Raw genomic sequence first — 20,071 nt, 5'->3', positions numbered from 1 at the left:
AAAAAATTGGAAGCACAATAATTGTCAGGCAAAGTTTTATGAACTACATGACCTTATAGTGGTCTTAAGCATCTTGTCTAGTAATTTTGGATTTTTTTTTGTAGGTTTATAATCAAATATATCAACAATAGCGTTGTAAAAACCTGAAGGCTCGCTGATGTCTTAAAAACTTTACTTTTTAAAACAGTGCAGCACAATATCTATTCAATGCTGAATTGTGGTTCAGTAAAGACTACTTTATATTTTCTTTCGTTAGCAAAAATCGAAATATACTCAATTCCAGTTCTAATAAAAGTTCTAAAGCAGTAAAGCTTTACAATAAAAAAAATGTTTGTTAATGTTAAGATTAATCATTTTAACAATAATCTAACATTAATGCACTGTGAACTAACATGAACAATGATTAATGCATTCAAAATCGAGACCTAGTAAAGTGCTATCTATTAATTTTCTACCTACAAAAATTATTTATTTTTGCATTGCATTCAAAGATTTTGCTAATGTTGATATTAAACTCTGTGCATTTTACTATTATTAGTGTTTCCCAGCATGCACAGGGACATAAATCATTAAGGACACCATCATCTGTACCGTACCAATTTACTGTTTTATTTAGAAATAGAACTGACACAGATGTACGGCAGTGAAACAGGCAGGTCATCACAGAATAAGATGGCTGTCTATAGACTGTCTATGTATGGGATGTATACATCTATTACTGGAGAAAGTCACACTCACACAGATGATTCACACGATCACAATATTATTTTTAAGAAATGTGGTTTTGGACAAGCACAGAACGTTCTGATAGAAAAGACTCTTATCAAAGAAAAAAAAAAATACACAAACAACATTCATATTTGTACATAATTTGCCATAAAACACACAAGCAATCCTTCAAACTCAGTGTCGATTTTTTTCAATCAGATGAAGTTGTAAAAATTACATCAGGTCCCGAACACAAAATTTCACTAGTAGCATTTCAATATCACCTTTCAGCTAAAAAAAGAAAAAAAAGAAAAATACAGACTGAACTTATTCACATTTTCAAATGTAACAACCATATCAAACTGATGTACTGCATTTATACACATGTAAAATGTGCTCAAGTGTATCTGTGGCTGAAATGTTTGCATGTTTACTTATATTGACCTTTTTTGACTATTTAAACTTTACAATTCATCTTTGACCTCATATACGTGTTCTTCTTGCACAAATGAAACTTTTTCCACTCACTTATTTTAAGTTCTCAATGATTATCAAAAGACTGATGAATGCTTCAATATAAATAAATATCGGTACTACAATGTCTGTACAATATCATTACATTTTAAAGTCAGTGTTTTCCTTTATTTGTTAAAAAAAAACCTTCACTAGCACCCTTTTTGCTTTAATGCTTTTGTGGATTGACGCTCGGCTCAGCAAAACCTAGCAGACGCCGAGTTGCTGGAAATGTAAAGTAGTTTTCGAGCAATACAAAGCCTGTCTGAGATGCAATTTGACCTTGTGTGAATTTATTCAAAAGGTTGAGGATGTTACAAACAGGGAGCGATTGGAGGAAAGGGGGAAATAACTTTATATCTTTGTATTTCGGAAGACAGATCACATTACAATCATAACAACAGGTTAAATTTTCCAAATTATATGCATTATTTTTTAAACTCGTCTTATTGGCTGGTTCAAAACCGTGTCCTGTTTTGCAATGGCTTTTCCTTTCTTTTCTTTTTCCGTTTGACTAATTCTACAAGGGCTTGTCGGTCCTGTGTGCCGTGATGAAGGCCATGCCATGCGTGCGGAAGTGTGTGTTAAGGTCCGAGGTTTTGTCGAAGCGCCGGCCGCACACCCTGCAGCTCACCCCTCCCTCCCCCTCCTCGCCCGCTTTAGGCGAGGACGGCGAACCGTCCTGCGGAGACGCGCCAGGCGATGTGTTTCCACCACGACTGTCCTGCTGACCTTGGCGCAAGCGGTGTGTGATGAATTTGTGTCGGCTGAGAGAGCCGGCCGAGGCGAAACAGGCTCCGCATTGCAGGCACTGCTGAGACGCGTTCTCCGCATCACAGTGGACGGGAATGTGGCGCTGGAACTCTTCCCAATCCTGGGTGGTGAAGCCGCAGGGCGTGCAACGGAATGTGCCGTCGTCTTCCTCCTGCTCGACCGGTCGGTTTTCAGACGCTCGAGTTCTCTTCGCTGGACCCGAGGCGTCCTCTCCCGCGACGTCATCCGTATCGGTGCCGCCCCCTCCAGCTGGAGCTCCGCCCTCATTGTCAAGCTCAGATGAACTGCCCGCCCCGTCACCTGGAAGTGAACGCTTTCTGGTGTTTGGAGCGCTCTGAGAGAGGAAATTAAAATGAATGTGTGGATAATTAAATATAATAAACTCTAAAGAGTGTCCAAACTGACCTGTCTGTCTGTTGTCTGTCGCGCTCTAATGCCATGTCTGACCCGAATGTGCTTCTCCAAAATCAGACGACTACTGAATGTACGCTTGCCCTCTGAGCAGTGCCTGAAGAGAACAACATAATAATCAAAAAAGAATCCTTTTAGGAAGGAAAAGAAAGATTCAAATAAATTGGTGGTTGATAAATATTTGACTCACGGGCAATGGAAGACTCTCTTGACGCCCTCATGTATTATTCTGACATGACGACGAAGGCTGTTGGCTGAACTGAACGAACGCTCACACAATCTGCAGGGGAACTTCTTCATTAACTAGAGGAAGAAATTAAAACATAAGGCAGGCATAAAACAAATCTGAAGAATTGTCTTTTTTATTTAAAGTAAACATTGTATATATATATATATATATATATATTAGGGCTGTCAAAAGATTAATCGCGATTAATCGCATCCAAAATAAAAGTTTGTTTTTAATAATATATGTGTGTGTACTGTGTATAATTAAATTTGTGTATATAAATACACACACATGCATGTATATATTTAAGAAAAATGTGTTATTTATATATAAAAAAAAATATATTTATATATAATATAAACTATATAAATATATATACAGTATATGTATGCAAATATTTCTTAAATATATACATGCATGTGTGTGTATTTATATATACAAAATAATTATACACAGTACACACACATATATTATGTAAACACAAACTTTTATTTTGGATGCGATTAATCGCGATTAATCTTTTGACAGCCCTAATATATATATATATATATATATATATACACATATATTTATAGGTCAAAGATGGATTGTAAAGTTTAAATAGTCAATATTGAAAATATGTTTGGGGTCAGCAAGATTTTTTCAAATAAATGTATACTTTTATTCAGCAAGGACGCATTAAATTGATCAAAATGGACAGTAAATTTCAAATAAATGCTGTTTTATATGCCTTCAAATAAATTCTTATGAACTTTCTATTCAAAAAAGAATCCTCCACAGTTAGCATATTAGAAAGATTTCTGTAGGATCATGTGACACTGAAGACTAGAGTAATGATGCTGAAAATTCAGCTGTGCATCACAGGAAAAAATAACAATTAAAAAAATATTGAAATACAAAACAATTATATTTAATTGTACAAATATGTAAACATATTGATGTTTTTACTATATTTGCAGCCTTGGTGAGCACAAGAGACTTCAAAAACATAAAAAAAATCTTACTGACCCAAACTTTTACACTGACATTTTTGTAGAAAAGTAAATTCAAAACTACTGGGGAAAATAATGACATTTAGAATTTTCTTTGTAAATTGAAATTAAATTGATCAAAATAAATAAACTATTTTAAATGCCATCAATTATATTTTTGCATCAATTACAAATGCATGCACAGAAATATATATTAGAATCACTCATTTATTATAGAATATATCTCTTAGCTAAAATATATAATAACTTCTGTGCTTGCGTTTTCTTGTGATTACTTCTTGCTGTGATTGTATGTTTTCAAGAGCACCAACCGTGTCGTGGTCGTTCTTCATGTGGTCGATGTAATCCTCTCTCTCAGCAAAGCGTTTCTTGCACTCCCTGCACCTCCACTCCATATTCCCGCTCTCTGGAGAACTCGGCTGATCTTCCTCCTCATTCTCCTCCTCTTCTTCCTCTTCTCTCTCCTCCCCTTCCTGCTCTCCCTCCTCTTCTTCCCCCTCCTCTTCCTCCTCTCCCTCTCCCTGTCCCTGGCTCAACTCATCTGAATTGTTTTCAGCTGGTTTGGGTTTAGTGGTGGAGTTGTTGGCAGGAGCCGAGACAGGAGATGAGGTGGTGGGCGGAGTCTCTGCTTTGACAGACAGGCCTCTATGAGCCGTCTAAGGGGAAATAATGAAAGGCAGCTCGGGTCAAAAGCATGAGTGAAACAGACAGGAAAATAAGACAATTTACATTGAGGTGGCTTTTGTACTTGGTATGAGCTTTAGACAAGGTGATAGACGGAAATCACTCAGTAAAAGCCAAACCAAGAGTTTTACTGTATGCCTTTGCTGACACCACATACTTTAGGGGAAGTGAAAAGAATGGGTAACACAAAAGGCAAAATGACAATTCATTAATTTAAAACTAAATCAATTAATATACTTAAATGGCTTGTTTAATAATAAACTATATCATAAGCTTATTATTAATATTTGAATTATTATTGTTAAGATAACTACCTTGATGTGTTCCATCATGGAGCCTTTCTGGGCATAAAGTTTAGTGCAGTCTGGGCATTTGAACACATGCACCTTCTGTTTGGCCAGGTGAGTGTCAAAATGCATGTAGAGCAAAGGTTTCTGGGTGAACACAGTGTCACACATGACACACTTGTAGATCATCCTGTAGAATGAGTATATAAGAATATAATGAGGATCAGAGTTCATATCTTTAAGGAATTTATTTTTAATATCAAAATATTGCACATCCATGGCACTATTCATGAAAAGCTGTGGGTGATGGTTCAACCTACTTGGCCTGTGCAGCTGTGAGGGCGGGATGCTGGGAAGTGATGTGCCCCTGGGCGCTCTGCGCAGATTTGAAGGCCATCGGGCAATTGGGGCACTTATGAAACACCTCACAGTGAGCTGTCTGAATGTGGGACTTGATAGAATTCAAACCTCCGAACACAACTTGACAACTGGAGCACCTGGAATAAAGGAAGCAGATTTGAGCATGTGGAAGTGTAAGTAGGTAACTTCTTTTTATTTCTTTGCAGGAAATCTCACAAGGAAACTGCCTGCAATCTAACAAAACACTGATAGGGAACTGAAAGCCAGGAACCTGTAGCCGATGCGCCTGGCAAAGTGCAGGCAGGACTCTTCCAGATGGGTTTGAAACGTGGCCTGGCGGGCAGTGCCACCACACTCTGGGCACACATGGGGTGCGCGGTGCTTATGGATCCGCTGATGGGCCGACACACTGCACCAGTTAGGCAGCATCATGGGGGGAGAGCAAAGCATACAAGTCTGAAATAAAAAAAGAGACAGCAGGGGAAATATAAAGGAGTTAGTAAATAAAGTAATTTTATCTAGTTTATACAACTTACATTCTTATGTAATTCACATTTCATCAAAAATAAACAAAAAATGTATGCAAAAATTTACAGTCAGACTAAATGCAAAAATATGTCAATGATCCTTATTATCATATTACTCTAAATATATTATTCTTTCTTGGTCCTGGTCTTTTATCGAAAGCCATTTGTTTTCTGAAAAAAATGACACCTTGCACTTGCACATTGTTTCACAATTTTACAGTAAAAAAAACTAAATGTGTGAAAACAACCTATTTTAGCTTCAGGTTCTAAAGGGTTAAACACATATTTTAAATTAACTGTCTTGTTGTTTCTATATTATTTTGCAGATTCAATATGAAAGTATTACAGCATAACATATATTAAAAAAACTTTAATGTTAGGTGAGATTACAGAAAAAAAATGCTTTTTTTAATTGATTGACAGCACTAATTTATATATATATATATATATATATATATATATATATATATATTTCTAACAGATACCAAAATATGTTGCAAAATCTTGTGGTGAAGTAGAAATGCTGGTAGAGCATGTAAAAAACACACAGATTTTTTCATACCCATCAGAAAGGAGATCATTGTGTTTACAACATGTTTACAATTTTGCAACTTACCGAGTTAGGAGTAGCTCTGATTTGCTGGAAATGGGTCACTAATTCAGCTTTGCTTGAAAACTGGGCTTGGCATTCAGGACACTTGAAGTTGTGATATTGCAAGGCCTCGCCTTTCTTGCAGGGCAGCGGCATCAGGGCTTGGGGACTCTGGGGTCCGCGACGGGCAGGGCTGGGCTGGGTTGAAGCCGTGCCTGGAGAGGGGGAATCCTTCAATGGACTGGAAGTGGACGGTAGAGGGGTCGCACCTGTTGGGGTGGCGGAGGATGACAGAGGTGGAGAGGACAGCGATGGAGAGAGCATACCTAAAGGAACGAGAACATTTATTGTTCAAAATTAAGCTGAACAAGTCCTATTCAAATCTTGACACAAATTACAGTATTTTTCATAACTTACCAATGGGAGTAGTGTCTTGCTGGCCAATCATCTGCTCCACTGTAACTGGTCTCATGACCAAATGTGAGCACTGCATGACCAGGCCTCGTTCCTTGTGCTCCCGAGCATGTAGCAGCAGACTGCACTTATTGAAGAAAGCCAGCCGCTTCGCGCAGTGATTACATGTCACTTCTATTCTCAAAGAGCGCCGGTCGTAGTGTCGTGCCAGGCTGCGCTCCAAAGCGAAAGAATCTCCGCACTCCAAGCATCGGTAGCCAGCAGCAGGCAAAGGAAGACCCCATTCAGGGGGTGGGGGGGTCGAGAGGTCCGGGCGGTAGCTGGGCAGCAGGTTCTTGCTATTCAGGATCTTGTTGAAAGCCTCAACCAGGCTGGACTGGCTACGGGAAATAACAGCACCGGTGCTGTTGACGATAGATGCTGGTTTACATGGCACGGTACCTCCATTGGCGGTTTTAGCGACTGTAGGGCGCACGCTTATTCCACCGACCGCTGGAGCGACTGGTAAAGTGGTGGCTTTCGTGATGCTCACTGCTGTGGCAGAAACTTTCATTTTATCGGATTGCACTGTCATTTTGTTTTGGACCTTGCTGGCAGCTGCTAACATGGCACTACTGGCTTCTAGAGTGGATACTGGTAAGGTTGAGCTTTTTACCACTTGACCAGCAGTGGTGTCATTTTTTCTGGCGCCTTTCGCAGTGCTGGCTCGATTTCCCGTTTGGGATTTACTTCCATCTTTGCCTGCATTGGCAGCACCTCCCTTACCGGCTACTCGGGTAACTGTGCGGGTGATGCCTCCTGTAGATGTCTTAATGGTCTTGATGCGGACTTTAAGTGGTCTGGAGGGAACATTGCTGCCAGCTACAGCTTTGCCACCGGTGCTTGGTGATGAGCCAGTGTCCGCTGGGAGTGACTGCGCATTATCTACCTCCAATTTCTCTCCATCCCTTTTCCCACTGTCCTTACCATCCACATTAGCCACATCTTTTCCATTCTCTGTAGACCCTTTGTCTACTTCCATCTCCTCTTCTTCTTCCTTGGGTTCTCGAAGGGCAGCAGATGGTGATGAAGATGCCACCGCTGGGCTGCATGATCTTTTGGTAACTGCAGACGTTGGCATGGAGGACTTGGGCATCTCAGGCTCAGGGCTCTCTGGTGAGTCTCGTTCTTCAATCACATGCTCTGGGTTTCGCTCCTCTTGGGGTAAACTCTTTCCAGTTCCTGTTTGGACTGGTGTGGAAAGCCAGTTCTGTTGAGCTCGAGGTGAAGCAGGTGAAGCCAAGGGGATGTCACCTGGTTTGGGGTAAGCGCTAGGTGATATGGACGTCGAGGGAGGGAGAGAAGGAGACTGTGAATTTTCTGGAGGTGACCTCAGCCTGCGTGACAGTTTCGGAGGGGTGGGCGAGTCCGGACTCTCGTGGATGACTAGAGATCCTCCAGAATCAGGATCTGAGTCCTCTTCATCCGAATCTACGCGTCTGAATGCAGACGAACTAAGACGTGGTGTTCCGTTAAACGGCTCTGTTAGAGATGTAGCGAGGGGAGACGATGCCACAGCCCCAGAAACTCTGGAACCAACTGAGGGAGAGGATGATGATGGTGAGGAGGATGAAGCTGTGGAGGGAGTGGAAAGAAGTGGTTTAGGTGGGGGAAAGAAAGGAGATGCTGCTCCACTTGCTCCACTAGGAATTGCAGGGGCTTTTGCCTTGTCTGCACCTTCTATGTTCATCTCCTGCTGCATATGCTGCTGTTGCAGAAGCTGCATTTTCCGGGCCCTTCCAACAGAGTCTCCAGCACCTTGTGCCATTAAGGGCTTCAACTTATTAAAGATGTTGCTGCCCTGTTTGGAACTGCCGGAAGATCCAAGGACAGATCCTGCGGCCTCTGGAATCGTCTTTGAGCTGCATATGGGCCACTGCTCCCCATTCGACTGGCAACGGGTTTGCGACATTTGTACTGACCCACCGGATGACACAAAACCATTATGGTTGAGTGGGTCTGGTACAGAATTGTCACCACCATCAAAGGGCTCAGGGCGAACACGGTTCTTCACAATCACGCTAACAATAGAAGGGTCACTCTGAGAATCTGATGATGGGCTGGGTGATCTTATGGCTGAACTTCCACCTACTGAAGCATCCCCAGACTTTATGAGTGATCCTCCGCCTGCTCCTTGATGCCCCTCCACCTCATCCGGTGCTGACTGGATAGCCTCTTTGGCATCAATGTCAGGAATGTCAAATGCTGCCAATAGGTCATCGAAATCGGGGGTTTTCATGTCCCCCATGCCGGGTCAGTGGACTCAATCCTAGAACACAAATAAAATGTCTGAAAAAAGTGTGTAATAAGAATTGCATTAAAGAGATAGTTAATCAAAAATTACAATTCTGTCATCATTTACTCACCCTCATGTTGTTCCAAACTGTATGACTTTCTGTCTTCTGTGGAACATATAAATAATGGAAGTCAATGGTCACCAAAACAGTTTGGTTGCCAACATTCTGCAAAATATCTACTTTTGTGCTTCACTGAAGAAGGTCATACATGTTTGGAACGACATGAGGGTAAATTATGACATAATATTCATTTTGGGGTGAACTATCCCATTAAGTCTGTGTTGACATTATTGTCTATTTAAAAAGGAAATAAAGACCCTGTATTATTTAATATTGTTCAAATCACAGTGTGATTCAATGGGGTCTTTCATACAGGCAAAGTGTAATGTGTAATATTTTAAACAATATCTCATTGCAAGTCATCTGTTTTCATAAGGTGATTTTCGTATAAAAAGGCTGTTCTGCTCAAACATAGTTTATTAAAACATTTCAAGTATTCCAGCTATTTATAATCCTAATAGAAACGGCTTCGTGTTGAGGCACAACTAAGGTAAAATTGATAATGATTTTAGCCACATGCATTCTTCGGTTATACTAATAGTCCATTATTTACTTATTTACAACAACAACAAATAAATACATCGCGCTACAGCAAAATGACATCGAACGGCTTTTGTTAGCTTTGGCTAACAGCCACATAATGGTTCTGTAGAAACTAAGCATTGATGTCTGAACTGGAAGACATATTCACTTATGTAATATAATATATATATTTTTCTTTGTCTTTTTTTTAATATCATATGATCCAACACTGATTTGTTCTTTGCTTAACAATGGATCATGTTCAGGTAACAGAGCTGTTTAGCACGCTACAGCTGCTATGGTATCAACAAGAGAATCCAAACAAGCCCTCTTATATTAAATAAAAACATTGCATAAATACATACTTGGTCAGTAAAGAAAGACAATGATCCAGTAACCATTAAGCACGTTACAGCGATCAATTTGGTATAAACAAAACAAACACAATTGCCTGAGAACGGCTAAACCCTGCATCTGACCTGGCTAACTACAAATGGGGACCGAAATTGAATCGCTAATGGTACGATTAAAGGGCTTTTGTCACATTTTGTCCCTTAGTTGTGGTTTTGCTGTTGATATATTGATAAATAAAGAGCTCGTGGGATGATAAACAGATATACGAGGTGTATTTTGGGGTTTGTTCTGTCATGACGGCGGGGTCCGTGCTGCCCCGTCGCGAGGGTCATTTAAGCGCAGGCCACTGCATGTGCACTGCAACATTTACCTGTTTATAAATAACCTCACATGGATGCCACAATATATCTTTAGGATCATGCATTTTTATGTACGTGTGTATTATTTTTGTATTGTGTATTTTCATGCACGGACAGTGATTTTGTTTACCTGTTTTTTTGAGATTCCCGACTATCCTCGCTCCAGATGAAGCGCCTTAACTTCCCGTCATCGATCGAGTACGGCCAGGTCTTGGCAGATAACAGTGATAATAATGGACAGGAAAATTATTTTCGGTCTTCTTTGGTTATATTGTTATGTTTGCATGAATAGGACTGGTGAGATTTAGCTTTTTATATTAAACTCAAGGAAAATCATGAGCATTATAATCGCATTTTATTGATGTATAGACGATGTGTATTTACATCCTTCCAGGATCTCATGTTTCACTGTCTTTAGGTTGATTTGGTTTAGGCCTTTATTAGAAGGATTGCGTTTTTTCATCCCCCAAAGCGCAGAGGCTTCATGTTTATCATAGTATCGTATAGTATATTATTGTTGAATAGAAAACAGCCCAGTTTCTTTTCCTAGATGCTTTAGAAATGTTGTTGCCATTTCATACATTATCCATAAATATTATTGCATTTACAGACATCTCAGATAATAATCAACTATTTAATCAATTGATTGGCAACCAATATGAAAGACAGTCAAACTGTTATTGTAATCGTTATTATGAATATGTTTGACTCCTGCGTAAATAGACAGATACAAATTCATGGGTACATTATACATAATAACATAAATCTTTAATTTGTAAATCGCCAGTCCTGTTATTTGGTGAAAAATCTTAAAATCGTATTATTCCCAATCTTGGGACCAAGTGTATTGAAAAGCATAAATATACACAGCAAAAGCAATTACTCGAAAAGCAGCAATAAACAGAGCAACATTTATCTCGTCTGATGTTTTCATAGACTAGGTTTTACTGCCATCTAGAGATCATTGACGGCACGTACAATCACTGGCTAGCTCTTCCAGCATTCTTTAATTCGGAATTTTTTTTGGTTGTCGTTATAACAACAGTATAAAGAAATAGCAAATATGTACGATAAAAAATGGTAATAAATAAATTAAGAGATCAGAATCAGGTCAGAACCATGTGATGAGCCGTGCAGAAAACTGAACGTTTTTTTTAAGGGTTATTATTATTATTTTTATTTGTAGTGAAGAAATATCAAAACAAACAATATTGTATTGTATACACATATAATATATTTCAAATGCTAGGGAGAGGTATAAACAGTATTATATGAATACTTAAGTTTAAAGAGTGTACATACTTGTAAAATTCTAATAGCTTTTTGTTTTTTCGAGGGCAGTATTGACTAAATATAATGCTTCACTTCATTTTTTAAATGAACCCATTGCATTTCATGAATGTGAAATTAAACCATCAAAATTAAAAATATTAAAATAAAATAAGTGCGGGGTTTGTTTATCTTTGGATTTTACAATAATACCTAGTAGAACATCTTTCCACAGTAATTTACCATTTTCATCAACATTTCCAACAATGAAATCAAGTATATTTAGCCAGAAAACTGAAAGTGACCATAGAGACTTTTATTTGCGAAACGTAATCACTGACCGACGTCTTAGTGACGTCTTTACATCTTGACCAATAAGAAATGACTTGTAAAACATTCGAACGCTTATGGGCGGGATTCGAATTCACTGAGAGGGAAGTTCAAGCGCCAGTGAGTGAAACGTAAGTTTGGAAAAAAAATAGCTTTCACGCTCAAACGAAAGTATTATTTGATGAAGTAAACGCCAAAACTATTACATTTTCAAGAAAGAAGAAACAGTAAGTGTTATGAATATAATAGTTCATGATAAATGTTGGATTTGCTGTTGCGTTCATTAGCTAACATGAGCAGCTAGCAGCGGTGCAGCACTGTAGGAAAAATCTGATTCCTGTATGAATAAAATCTCTACATTTATTGAGAAATAAAACTGGTATCTACTTTTGTCCTTTAAATTTAAAAAGTATTAGTTGACTGCACATACACGATGTATAGTTTACGACATGTCAGCTATTCCATCTGTTTATTATCCAGAAACATCACGCCATGTCCCACAAGCAGATTTATTACTCTGACAAATATGACGACGAGAAATTCGAGTACAGGTAGGCAAATATTCAGTCCATCTGTACCGTTTACAATGATTGTTTTCCGCTGTTATGTTTCCAGTGTTCCAGAGACCACAGTGATGTAGGCTACATGTACAAATAATAATAACAATAGTGTTCCAGTGCTTAGCCAAAAATGAGAAGAAATTAAACGTTAAACAGTTGAAATGTAGTTTTCATATGCTTAGTAAAAGTATAAACATGATATGCAAGTACTACTTTTCTGAGCTATTAAAATGACATCTACAGACATAATGAGAGTAAAGTGTAATATGTTGTTTTCCATTCATTTTAGGCATGTCATGCTTCCTAAGGATATTGCTAAAAGAGTTCCCAAGACCCATCTCATGTCGGAGACAGAATGGAGGAACCTGGGTGTTCAGCAGAGTCAAGGATGGGTGCATTACATGATCCATCAGCCTGGTATGTGTGTGTAGTAGGTGTCAAGAACATGCTCGGATATTACTGTTTCACTGTGTGTTCATGATTTTGACTTCTTTTCTTTATAGAACCACATATCTTGCTCTTCAGACGTCCTCTAACCACTGTCCAATCCCACTGACCCCAAAACCACCGGAATTCTGTAGCATGGACACAGTCTGAAGGTCTCTGAGAGATGCACCCCAGATCAGATGGTGTCGATATCATTTGTGCTGCTTCTGCATTCATTGTAGACTATTCTGTGGGTCAGACTATTACTGTGCTTAATCTCTGCTTTAAAGGGTTAGTTCAACAAAAAAAAAAAAAAAAATTCTGTCATCATTTACTCACCTTTGTGTCGTTCCAAACCCGTAAGGTTGTTTTTCATCTTCGGAACTGAAATGAAGATCTTTTTGGTGAAATCTGAGAGCTTTCTGTCCCTCCATTGACAGTCCACACAACTACCACTTCAAAAAGTTTGTAAAGAGGTCATAAAACTAATCCAGATGAATTGAGCAGTTTAGTCCACATTTTCTGAAGAGACACAATCACTTTATATGATGAACAGATTTAATTTAGGCTTTTATTCTCATATAAACTTTCATCAACTCACACATCAGTTATGGTAAACAGAGGCTCAAGCATTTTTTTCGCTTGAAGTGCGAGAATCAATGACACATTTGAGCTTCCACAAGAACCAATGAGGTTTGTTCTCGCACATCAAGCAAGTATGGTTGAGCTTCTGTATATGTTCGCTGATCAGCGTTTAAATGTGAATAAAAGCCTAAATATAATCTATTATTTAAAGCGATCGTCTCTATAGAAAATTTGGACTAAACCACTCAATTCATATGGATTAGTTTTACGATGTCTTTATGAACTTTTTGAAGTGTCAAAGTGGTAGTTATGTAGATGCAAAATGGAGGAACAGAGATCTCTTGGATTTCATTTTAAAATATCTTCATTTGCGTTCCGAAGATGAACGAAAGTCTTATAAGGTTGAGTAAATTACAGAGTTTTCATTTTTGGGTGAATTATTCCTTTAATTGAGAGTTGTGCACAATTTCTTACTGCACATATTTATTCTTACTACTTATCAAGCCTATGTTGTCATGATTCTGCTTTACTTTATGAATTTATTGGTGGCCCTGAAAGGCCAATCAATAGTGAAAAGGTTACTGCTTAGCTAAAATAAATTTCCCTTAAAAATAACTACTGTTTCTGCAAATATCTGTTTCAACATCACTAGGAAGCAGCTGAACCGTTTTTTTTATTTATTCAAAAAACTCCCACAATATGTATAACATTTGGCTGATAATATATTAAAAACAGAAAATTACATGCCCCTCACCTTTAAGATTGTTTCTGTTTAATGACAAGCATTACCTGCTGCAGTTGTAATTTGCATGACTGTGTGTGTGACCACAATGGCCACAAAAGCAAACCTACTTTTCCATTATGCTTGGATATACATTGAGCTGCATAATCCCATTGTAATGTTTAGGGGTGTAACGATACACAAAACTGACGGTTCGGTACGTCCCACGGTTTTGACGTCTCGGTTCGGTTCGGTTCGGTTCATTTAGGTGGGGTGGAGTTTTTTTTTTTAAACAGTGCTTTAATTAACAAATTGTGTCCTTGTCTTTAAATTAATTCAATTACAAGTAAACGTCTCACAAGGATAAAAAAAAATGATCTGCTAATGCTGTAAACATGAGCCCTTACTTTCACATTACTATAACATTAAAGACATTAGAGCCTAGACTTTTAGCCTAAATTCAGTTGCTATTTATTTTTAGATATAATAATAATCAACACTCAAGTAACAAATTGTATGAAAACATGTAAACTGTACATAAGGCAGTTTTTACATTACCATATGTTTTTACTCTAATTTATTATTGAAATATAATCATTTACACAGTTGCTGTCATTTTCATGACAGATATTTTAAAAATACATTAAATAATCAAGATGTCATTAACAGGTTAAGTAAACTATAATATATAGGCTAATACAGTGCATTTATTTAGTGAAAGGGTTCATTTCCTTAGCAAACCAACAAGCTGTGGACACTGAATGACTTGCCTGAGGTAAATAAAGCTATATGAAAAACTAAGTGTTTTATTGACGTATTTCCGCTGTTGAAACACTGACTTAGCGATTACACGAGTTATGATGCCTTTCAGTAAGTATACTGTATCTTTCAACATACCTTCAGGTGTCCATTCATGTTTATTCTGTAACTGAGGAAGAGATGATCGCGTTTACTCGCGCTCCGCGCTGCCGCTTTAAATGAGGAGCCTGTCACGCAAGATCAAAGAGCGCCAAAACGACATTTCATGTTTGAATTTCGTGATCAAATAGACAGAATCTGAAAGATTACACCTTGCTTATTATCGAAACTCGAAAGTAACAAAACACTGAGCTTTTTGCGATTAAATGTGGTTAATGGTGGTTAATGGTGGTTAGGCAACAACGCTGTATTCGTTGTGTACACATAAGACATGAGGTCCAATGGGGGCGGGGCGGGCGTGTTCGGTACGCCATGAGAGTATCGCGATTCGTATCGTTGGTGGTGTATCGCGGTTTTTCGGTTCGGTTCGAATATCGTTACACCCCTAGTAATGTTGGATCCAGACTTGAGTAATTCTTATTATAACTGTAGTTTTTAAATGTGTTTCAGTTGGGACAATTTATTGTTTGTCATTAAAAAATTTAGAGACAAGGGATGTGATTTTCCCGCATTTATAGGGATTTCCGTATTTCCCGACGTAAAATTATGACCCACGTGAATCACGTAAATTTGGGAAATAAAAAACATTTATTTCATTCACGGATTGCTTGAGAGGGCTGCACGAGCTCACGGCGCAATCTGCGGGACAGTTAGCCTGGGTTCAAAGCGCCAAATGCGAGGAAAAATTGGCGCCGAAACGGTGTTACTCGCCTGTAACTTTTTATGAATTGACAATGCATGTTTTTTGAGAATGTTATGGCTTAGTGCGATCATCAAATCCCAATAGTTGTGATGCAATTATATAAATGTATAGTCTGACGAGCTGCATGTTTCGAGTAAAACAGCTTTCGGTTTCGATTCGCAGTAAATAGTTCTCTGCAAGTAGGCTACCCAGATAGCCACTGGACGCTGTAACGGAACAGGGCCGCAATCGCAAAACGATAGAGCCGGGTCTGTCCCGCATCCGCCTCACGGACTCGTTCCTGAGTCCAAACGCACATCGGGCCAAAGCCGTTTCTGATCTGTTTTTAGGGGTTGTTACGGATATGTGCCAGCGCCGATCCAGCACCGCCTGATCATCCCGTTACAGATGCGTAACGGGTGCGTGAAACGATTCCGCCTACCGGAGCTGTGCCGGATGTGTTACGATTCCGCTTAAATCACTACTGGATTGTCCTTTTGCCTTATTTTCGGCATTTTTGTCAGTTAGGGTATCATAGTAACCTATGCTACCTAGGCATACATAAAGTTCTTTTATAATAATGCTCTGTCTATCTACAGTAATTATCTTTTAACACATAGTTTTTCTGTGTAAAATAAGAAGTTATGTATAAAAATGCAATAAGTACATAAATTCAAATACAAAGTTTGTATATTTACAGTTTTAATTTTTGCAGATCGTTTCACAACTTCGACCAATCTCTATTTAAGTACTTAATAATAGCAAATGTACAGTCAATTTCTGTTAAATTAACTAAACGTACAAGTACGGAATACCTGCACATTTACAGTATTACTCATTAAACAACACTGAACATCAAGATACGTGAATGATAGGAAATACAAGCTAAGTATATAATTTAGAACATGTAAAAATATCCACATTAAAAGACAATTGCTGTATACCTTTATACTCTAATATAACTTATTTTAAACATTTACAATTACATTTTATCTAAAGTGACTTAAAATTAAGAGAACAATAGAAGCAACAAGTGCAGTGACAAGTCCCAGTTAGTGTAGCACAGTGCACAATTTTTCTTTTTTTTGTTAAAACAAAGATTTAGTATTATTGTGTGAAGTGTTTATGAAAAGATGGATCTTTAGCAGTTTCTTGAAAATGTGTTGAGTTGGGCAGGTCATCCCACCAGCAGGGAACAGTCCAGGGAAAGGTCAGTGAAAGTGATTTTGTGTCTCTTTGGGATGATGGCACCGCAAGGCGCCGTTCACTTGCAGAACACAAGCTTCTGGAGACACATAGATCTGAAGCAGTGAGTTTAGGTCTTGCTGCAGCATCTGGATCAGTTGCAGAGGTTTGACTGATGCTGGAAGGCCCGCCAGGAGAGCATTACAATAGTTCAGTCTGGATAGAACAAGAGCTTAGACAAGGAGTTGTGTAGCTCCGATAGGAAGGGCCGAATCTTTCTGATGTTGTATAAGGCAAATCAGCAGGATCACACAGCAAGGATGGTTTGGCTGAAACCATAAGCAGTTCTGTCTTGGCAAGGTTGAGTTGAAGGTGAAGGTCATTCATCCAGCAAGAATTTTCCATCAGGTAGGCTGAGATGCGAGCAGCAACCGTCAGATCCTCTGGCTGGAATGAAAGGTAGAGATATGTGTCATTAAGTGATAGGAAAAGTCATGTTTCTAAATGACAGAGCCTAGTTACACTACAAAAAAACAAAATTAAATAGATGGGTGGAATCTAACACAATTGTGGTTTTACTGTAGTAAAACCAAGCCTTGTGCAGCTACAGTGGCCTCACAAGGATCAAATGAATATTCACATGGGAAAATACAGTATAAAACAAATGACATTTTCTGCCACTTTTAGTGCAATCATATGGAATCAGAAGACTCGGCCATTACAATATTTTAAATTACTTCTTCCCATACCTTGTTTGCCATGATCATTCTGCTTTCCACTTGACCTGAAATCATAATAAAAAAAAAAGAAAAAAAAAAGAACCACTCAGTATTACATTTACACATGTAAGAATATGTTCCACTGAGACAATGCAAAACCTGACTATGATCTGGAAGCTGAGCAGGAAAGGCTAACAGTGAAGTTTTGAGCTGAGACGAGACACCTAACGTTAGGGGTGTAAGTTAACTGTCTGTTCATCTGGATCAATGCAATTTTCATAACCAATGATCAAAAGTATCCTATGAAAAAGGCTACTATGATGACCCCAGGCCATCCAAAATGTAGATACGTTAAATTCTTCATCAGAACACAAACATTCTATCAACTTTTATTTTATAAGCCTAATATATGCATTATATAGCTACGTGTTGGCAAGCAGATGCACCCAGAATATGCCATTTATCATGTTGTGTTCATATTCTAGTCTCATGTGCTTTCCTGTATCATCAAGTACAGTATTTACTGAATTCGTTTTCTTACCAGTCTTGAGATAGCCATGTTAACCCTAACGAAAATTAACTATGGTTTAACCACAAAGAAAACAAAACAAAAAACATGATAGGCCTATTTGTATTTGTAGTATAACTGTAGTTATTAAAAATGGTAATAAAAATACGCCAAAAACGTGGTTACTATAATTAAAACCGAGGATATTTTTTAAGAGAAGAGGTTTGAGCTTCCAGACGGTGTTTCAAAATGTCCCGCCATTTAAGAGATTGATTTACTGACAGATACTATCGCGTATTAACAAAGATTTTATTATACACAATTAAACGGACTTTGATATGTATAACAAGTCTACGAAAGCTTGTTTTAGGTCTTTTGAGGTGTGGGTTCAGCTGATCTTTCTTAAAACAGATGGAAAATGTAAAGACGCATGCTACATTTTCAGTGTTTTGCCCTCCAGCTCTCGCCAGTTATGACTGAACATAATTTAAGAATGCTAACGTTAGCTTGAAAACTGTAAACGTAACACAAATGTAATATAAAATATCGTTCACATGTTACTTAGTATAATGAGACTCTTACCTCAGCCGGTGATCGGTTGGCATGATGTCCGCCGTGACGAACAAGGCTCACTGAAAAGGGCGTTATTTCCGAAGAATCCAACAGACTGACTCACAACAGCTCCTGCTCACGGCTGCTCGCCTCTTGACGAATACGATTGCTTTGAACCACTGTTGATCTCACAATCCACTTCACGAGAGTAGACTGAATTCAAATCTCCCGCTTGCCCAAACTCGACTGATCAGCTACAGGCTACAGCTAACGTTAACCGTTGTGGGCGGGAGTAAACAGCGGAAAAGTAATGGCGGCGAATTTGAATCTGCGTCATCGCGCGCTCGCACTCACACACACAAAGCCCTGAATGTGCAGCAACGGAGATTTGGAAAAAATATTCATAAAATATACATGAAATTATGGGAGAATAAGACAATGAAATAATGATCAAAATGAGTATAAAATAAAATGTGAAATAAAAAATAATTCAATACAGGCCTACTGTAGCCTATGTAGGGTACTGTGTGCACAAATACTATTATTTAACCTAAAAAAAAAACTCACTTTAACCCCCACATGCTTAATAATCTGTAAGGAAAACATATTGAATAGATGCTGATTTCCGCAGTTATACCTTTACTTTGTTTTCTAATTTCACAGAAAAAAAATCTGTAAAATATTATAATAATTCCTGTAAAATTACACATAACTCTGTAAAAATACAGACAAGTTCATTTTAAAAAAACGTAAAATTGATGTAAAACCAAAATACAAGCAATTACCTGCAAATTTAACAGTGGACCTTTAAATCACAGCCTTTTATTTTACAGATATTTGCTGTAATAATGACAAAACGGTATAGAAAAAAAAAAATGCAGACAGGTAACCATGTTGTTTTGAAAATGTTTATTCCACGGAGTTCTTCACACAGTTTGAGAAAAGTATTTCGGATGTGGTCCACATCAGGTAGTCTCTGTCAAAACAGTGTTGGCTCAAATCCGTTTTGCAGATATGGGCCAGAGCAGTTTTTAGCCCTTTTTTTAATGCAGTCGGCTCAGATATGTATCACAGATTCGGGCCACACCAGTGTAGCCTATGTGAAAACAGTATCGGCTCAGATTCATATTGCAGATCTGGACCAAATCAGTGTCAGACACAGCTAATGTCTTTCGGTTACCTATGGGAAAAGTGATCTGGGCCAGATCTGTAAAATGATATAAATACTGATCTGATGGCAGTTAGAATGTTTAAGCTGAAACCTCTATCTGGCACGGATCTGGTTCACAATCAGAAAACGTCTCTAAGATAGAAACGGAGGCAAGGGGCTTAAAACGGATCCGGGCCAGATGTAATTGCTATCTGGGTACTGAGTGTTTGAGTCACTTATAATTTGCCTTTGGGAACGCCAACGGTCTTCCCAATTTTGTAAGGAGAAACGTTTGTATGTCTGTTGTTGTCAACAAAGAGAAACGTTAAGGTCTTCTGTGCTTT

The 20,071-nt window shown here is 38.4% G+C and overlaps 2 protein-coding genes and 1 long non-coding RNA gene across 4 annotated transcripts; 1 reads left to right on the top strand and 2 right to left on the bottom strand.

The window, feature by feature from the left end:
- Positions 1 to 583: 583 nt before the first annotated feature.
- Positions 584 to 10,324, bottom strand: znf687b (zinc finger protein 687b). Of its 2 annotated transcripts, XM_079878057.1 has the most exons (11): positions 10,253 to 10,324; positions 8,897 to 8,932; positions 6,495 to 8,799; positions 6,102 to 6,403; positions 5,230 to 5,414; positions 4,919 to 5,095; positions 4,626 to 4,788; positions 3,939 to 4,283; positions 2,597 to 2,709; positions 2,401 to 2,503; positions 584 to 2,329 (listed from the first exon to the last, which is right to left on the bottom strand). In XM_079878057.1, exons 3-11 carry the CDS (start codon positions 8,776 to 8,778, stop codon positions 1,742 to 1,744), a joined length of 4,260 nt encoding a protein of 1,419 aa, XP_079734183.1. In that variant the 5' UTR covers positions 8,779 to 8,799; positions 8,897 to 8,932; positions 10,253 to 10,324; the 3' UTR covers positions 584 to 1,741. The 2 variants fall into 2 exon arrangements, with proteins under 2 accessions (XP_079734183.1, XP_079734184.1); XM_079878058.1 differs by lacking the exon at positions 8,897 to 8,932.
- Positions 10,325 to 12,207: 1,883 nt separating this feature from the next.
- On the top strand, positions 12,208 to 14,805 carry cks1b (CDC28 protein kinase regulatory subunit 1B). Its single transcript, XM_079879065.1, has 3 exons — positions 12,208 to 12,272; positions 12,571 to 12,698; positions 12,785 to 14,805. Exons 1-3 carry the CDS (start codon positions 12,214 to 12,216, stop codon positions 12,835 to 12,837), a joined length of 240 nt encoding a protein of 79 aa, XP_079735191.1. The 5' UTR covers positions 12,208 to 12,213; the 3' UTR covers positions 12,838 to 14,805.
- Positions 14,806 to 16,301: 1,496 nt separating this feature from the next.
- On the bottom strand, positions 16,302 to 18,861 carry LOC307163157. Its single transcript, XR_013822030.1, has 3 exons — positions 18,608 to 18,861; positions 17,548 to 17,582; positions 16,302 to 17,245 (listed from the first exon to the last, which is right to left on the bottom strand). It is a non-coding gene; the product is annotated as an uncharacterized lncRNA (long non-coding RNA).
- Between the last annotated feature and the right edge of the window lie 1,210 nt (positions 18,862 to 20,071).

This window comes from Squalius cephalus (assembly GCF_949319135.1).
Source record: "Squalius cephalus genome assembly, chromosome: 8".
Classification (NCBI taxonomy): Eukaryota; Metazoa; Chordata; class Actinopteri; order Cypriniformes; family Leuciscidae; genus Squalius; species Squalius cephalus.
Note: the sequence above shows the minus strand (reverse complement) of the source record. Positions and strands in the feature narration are given on the sequence as shown.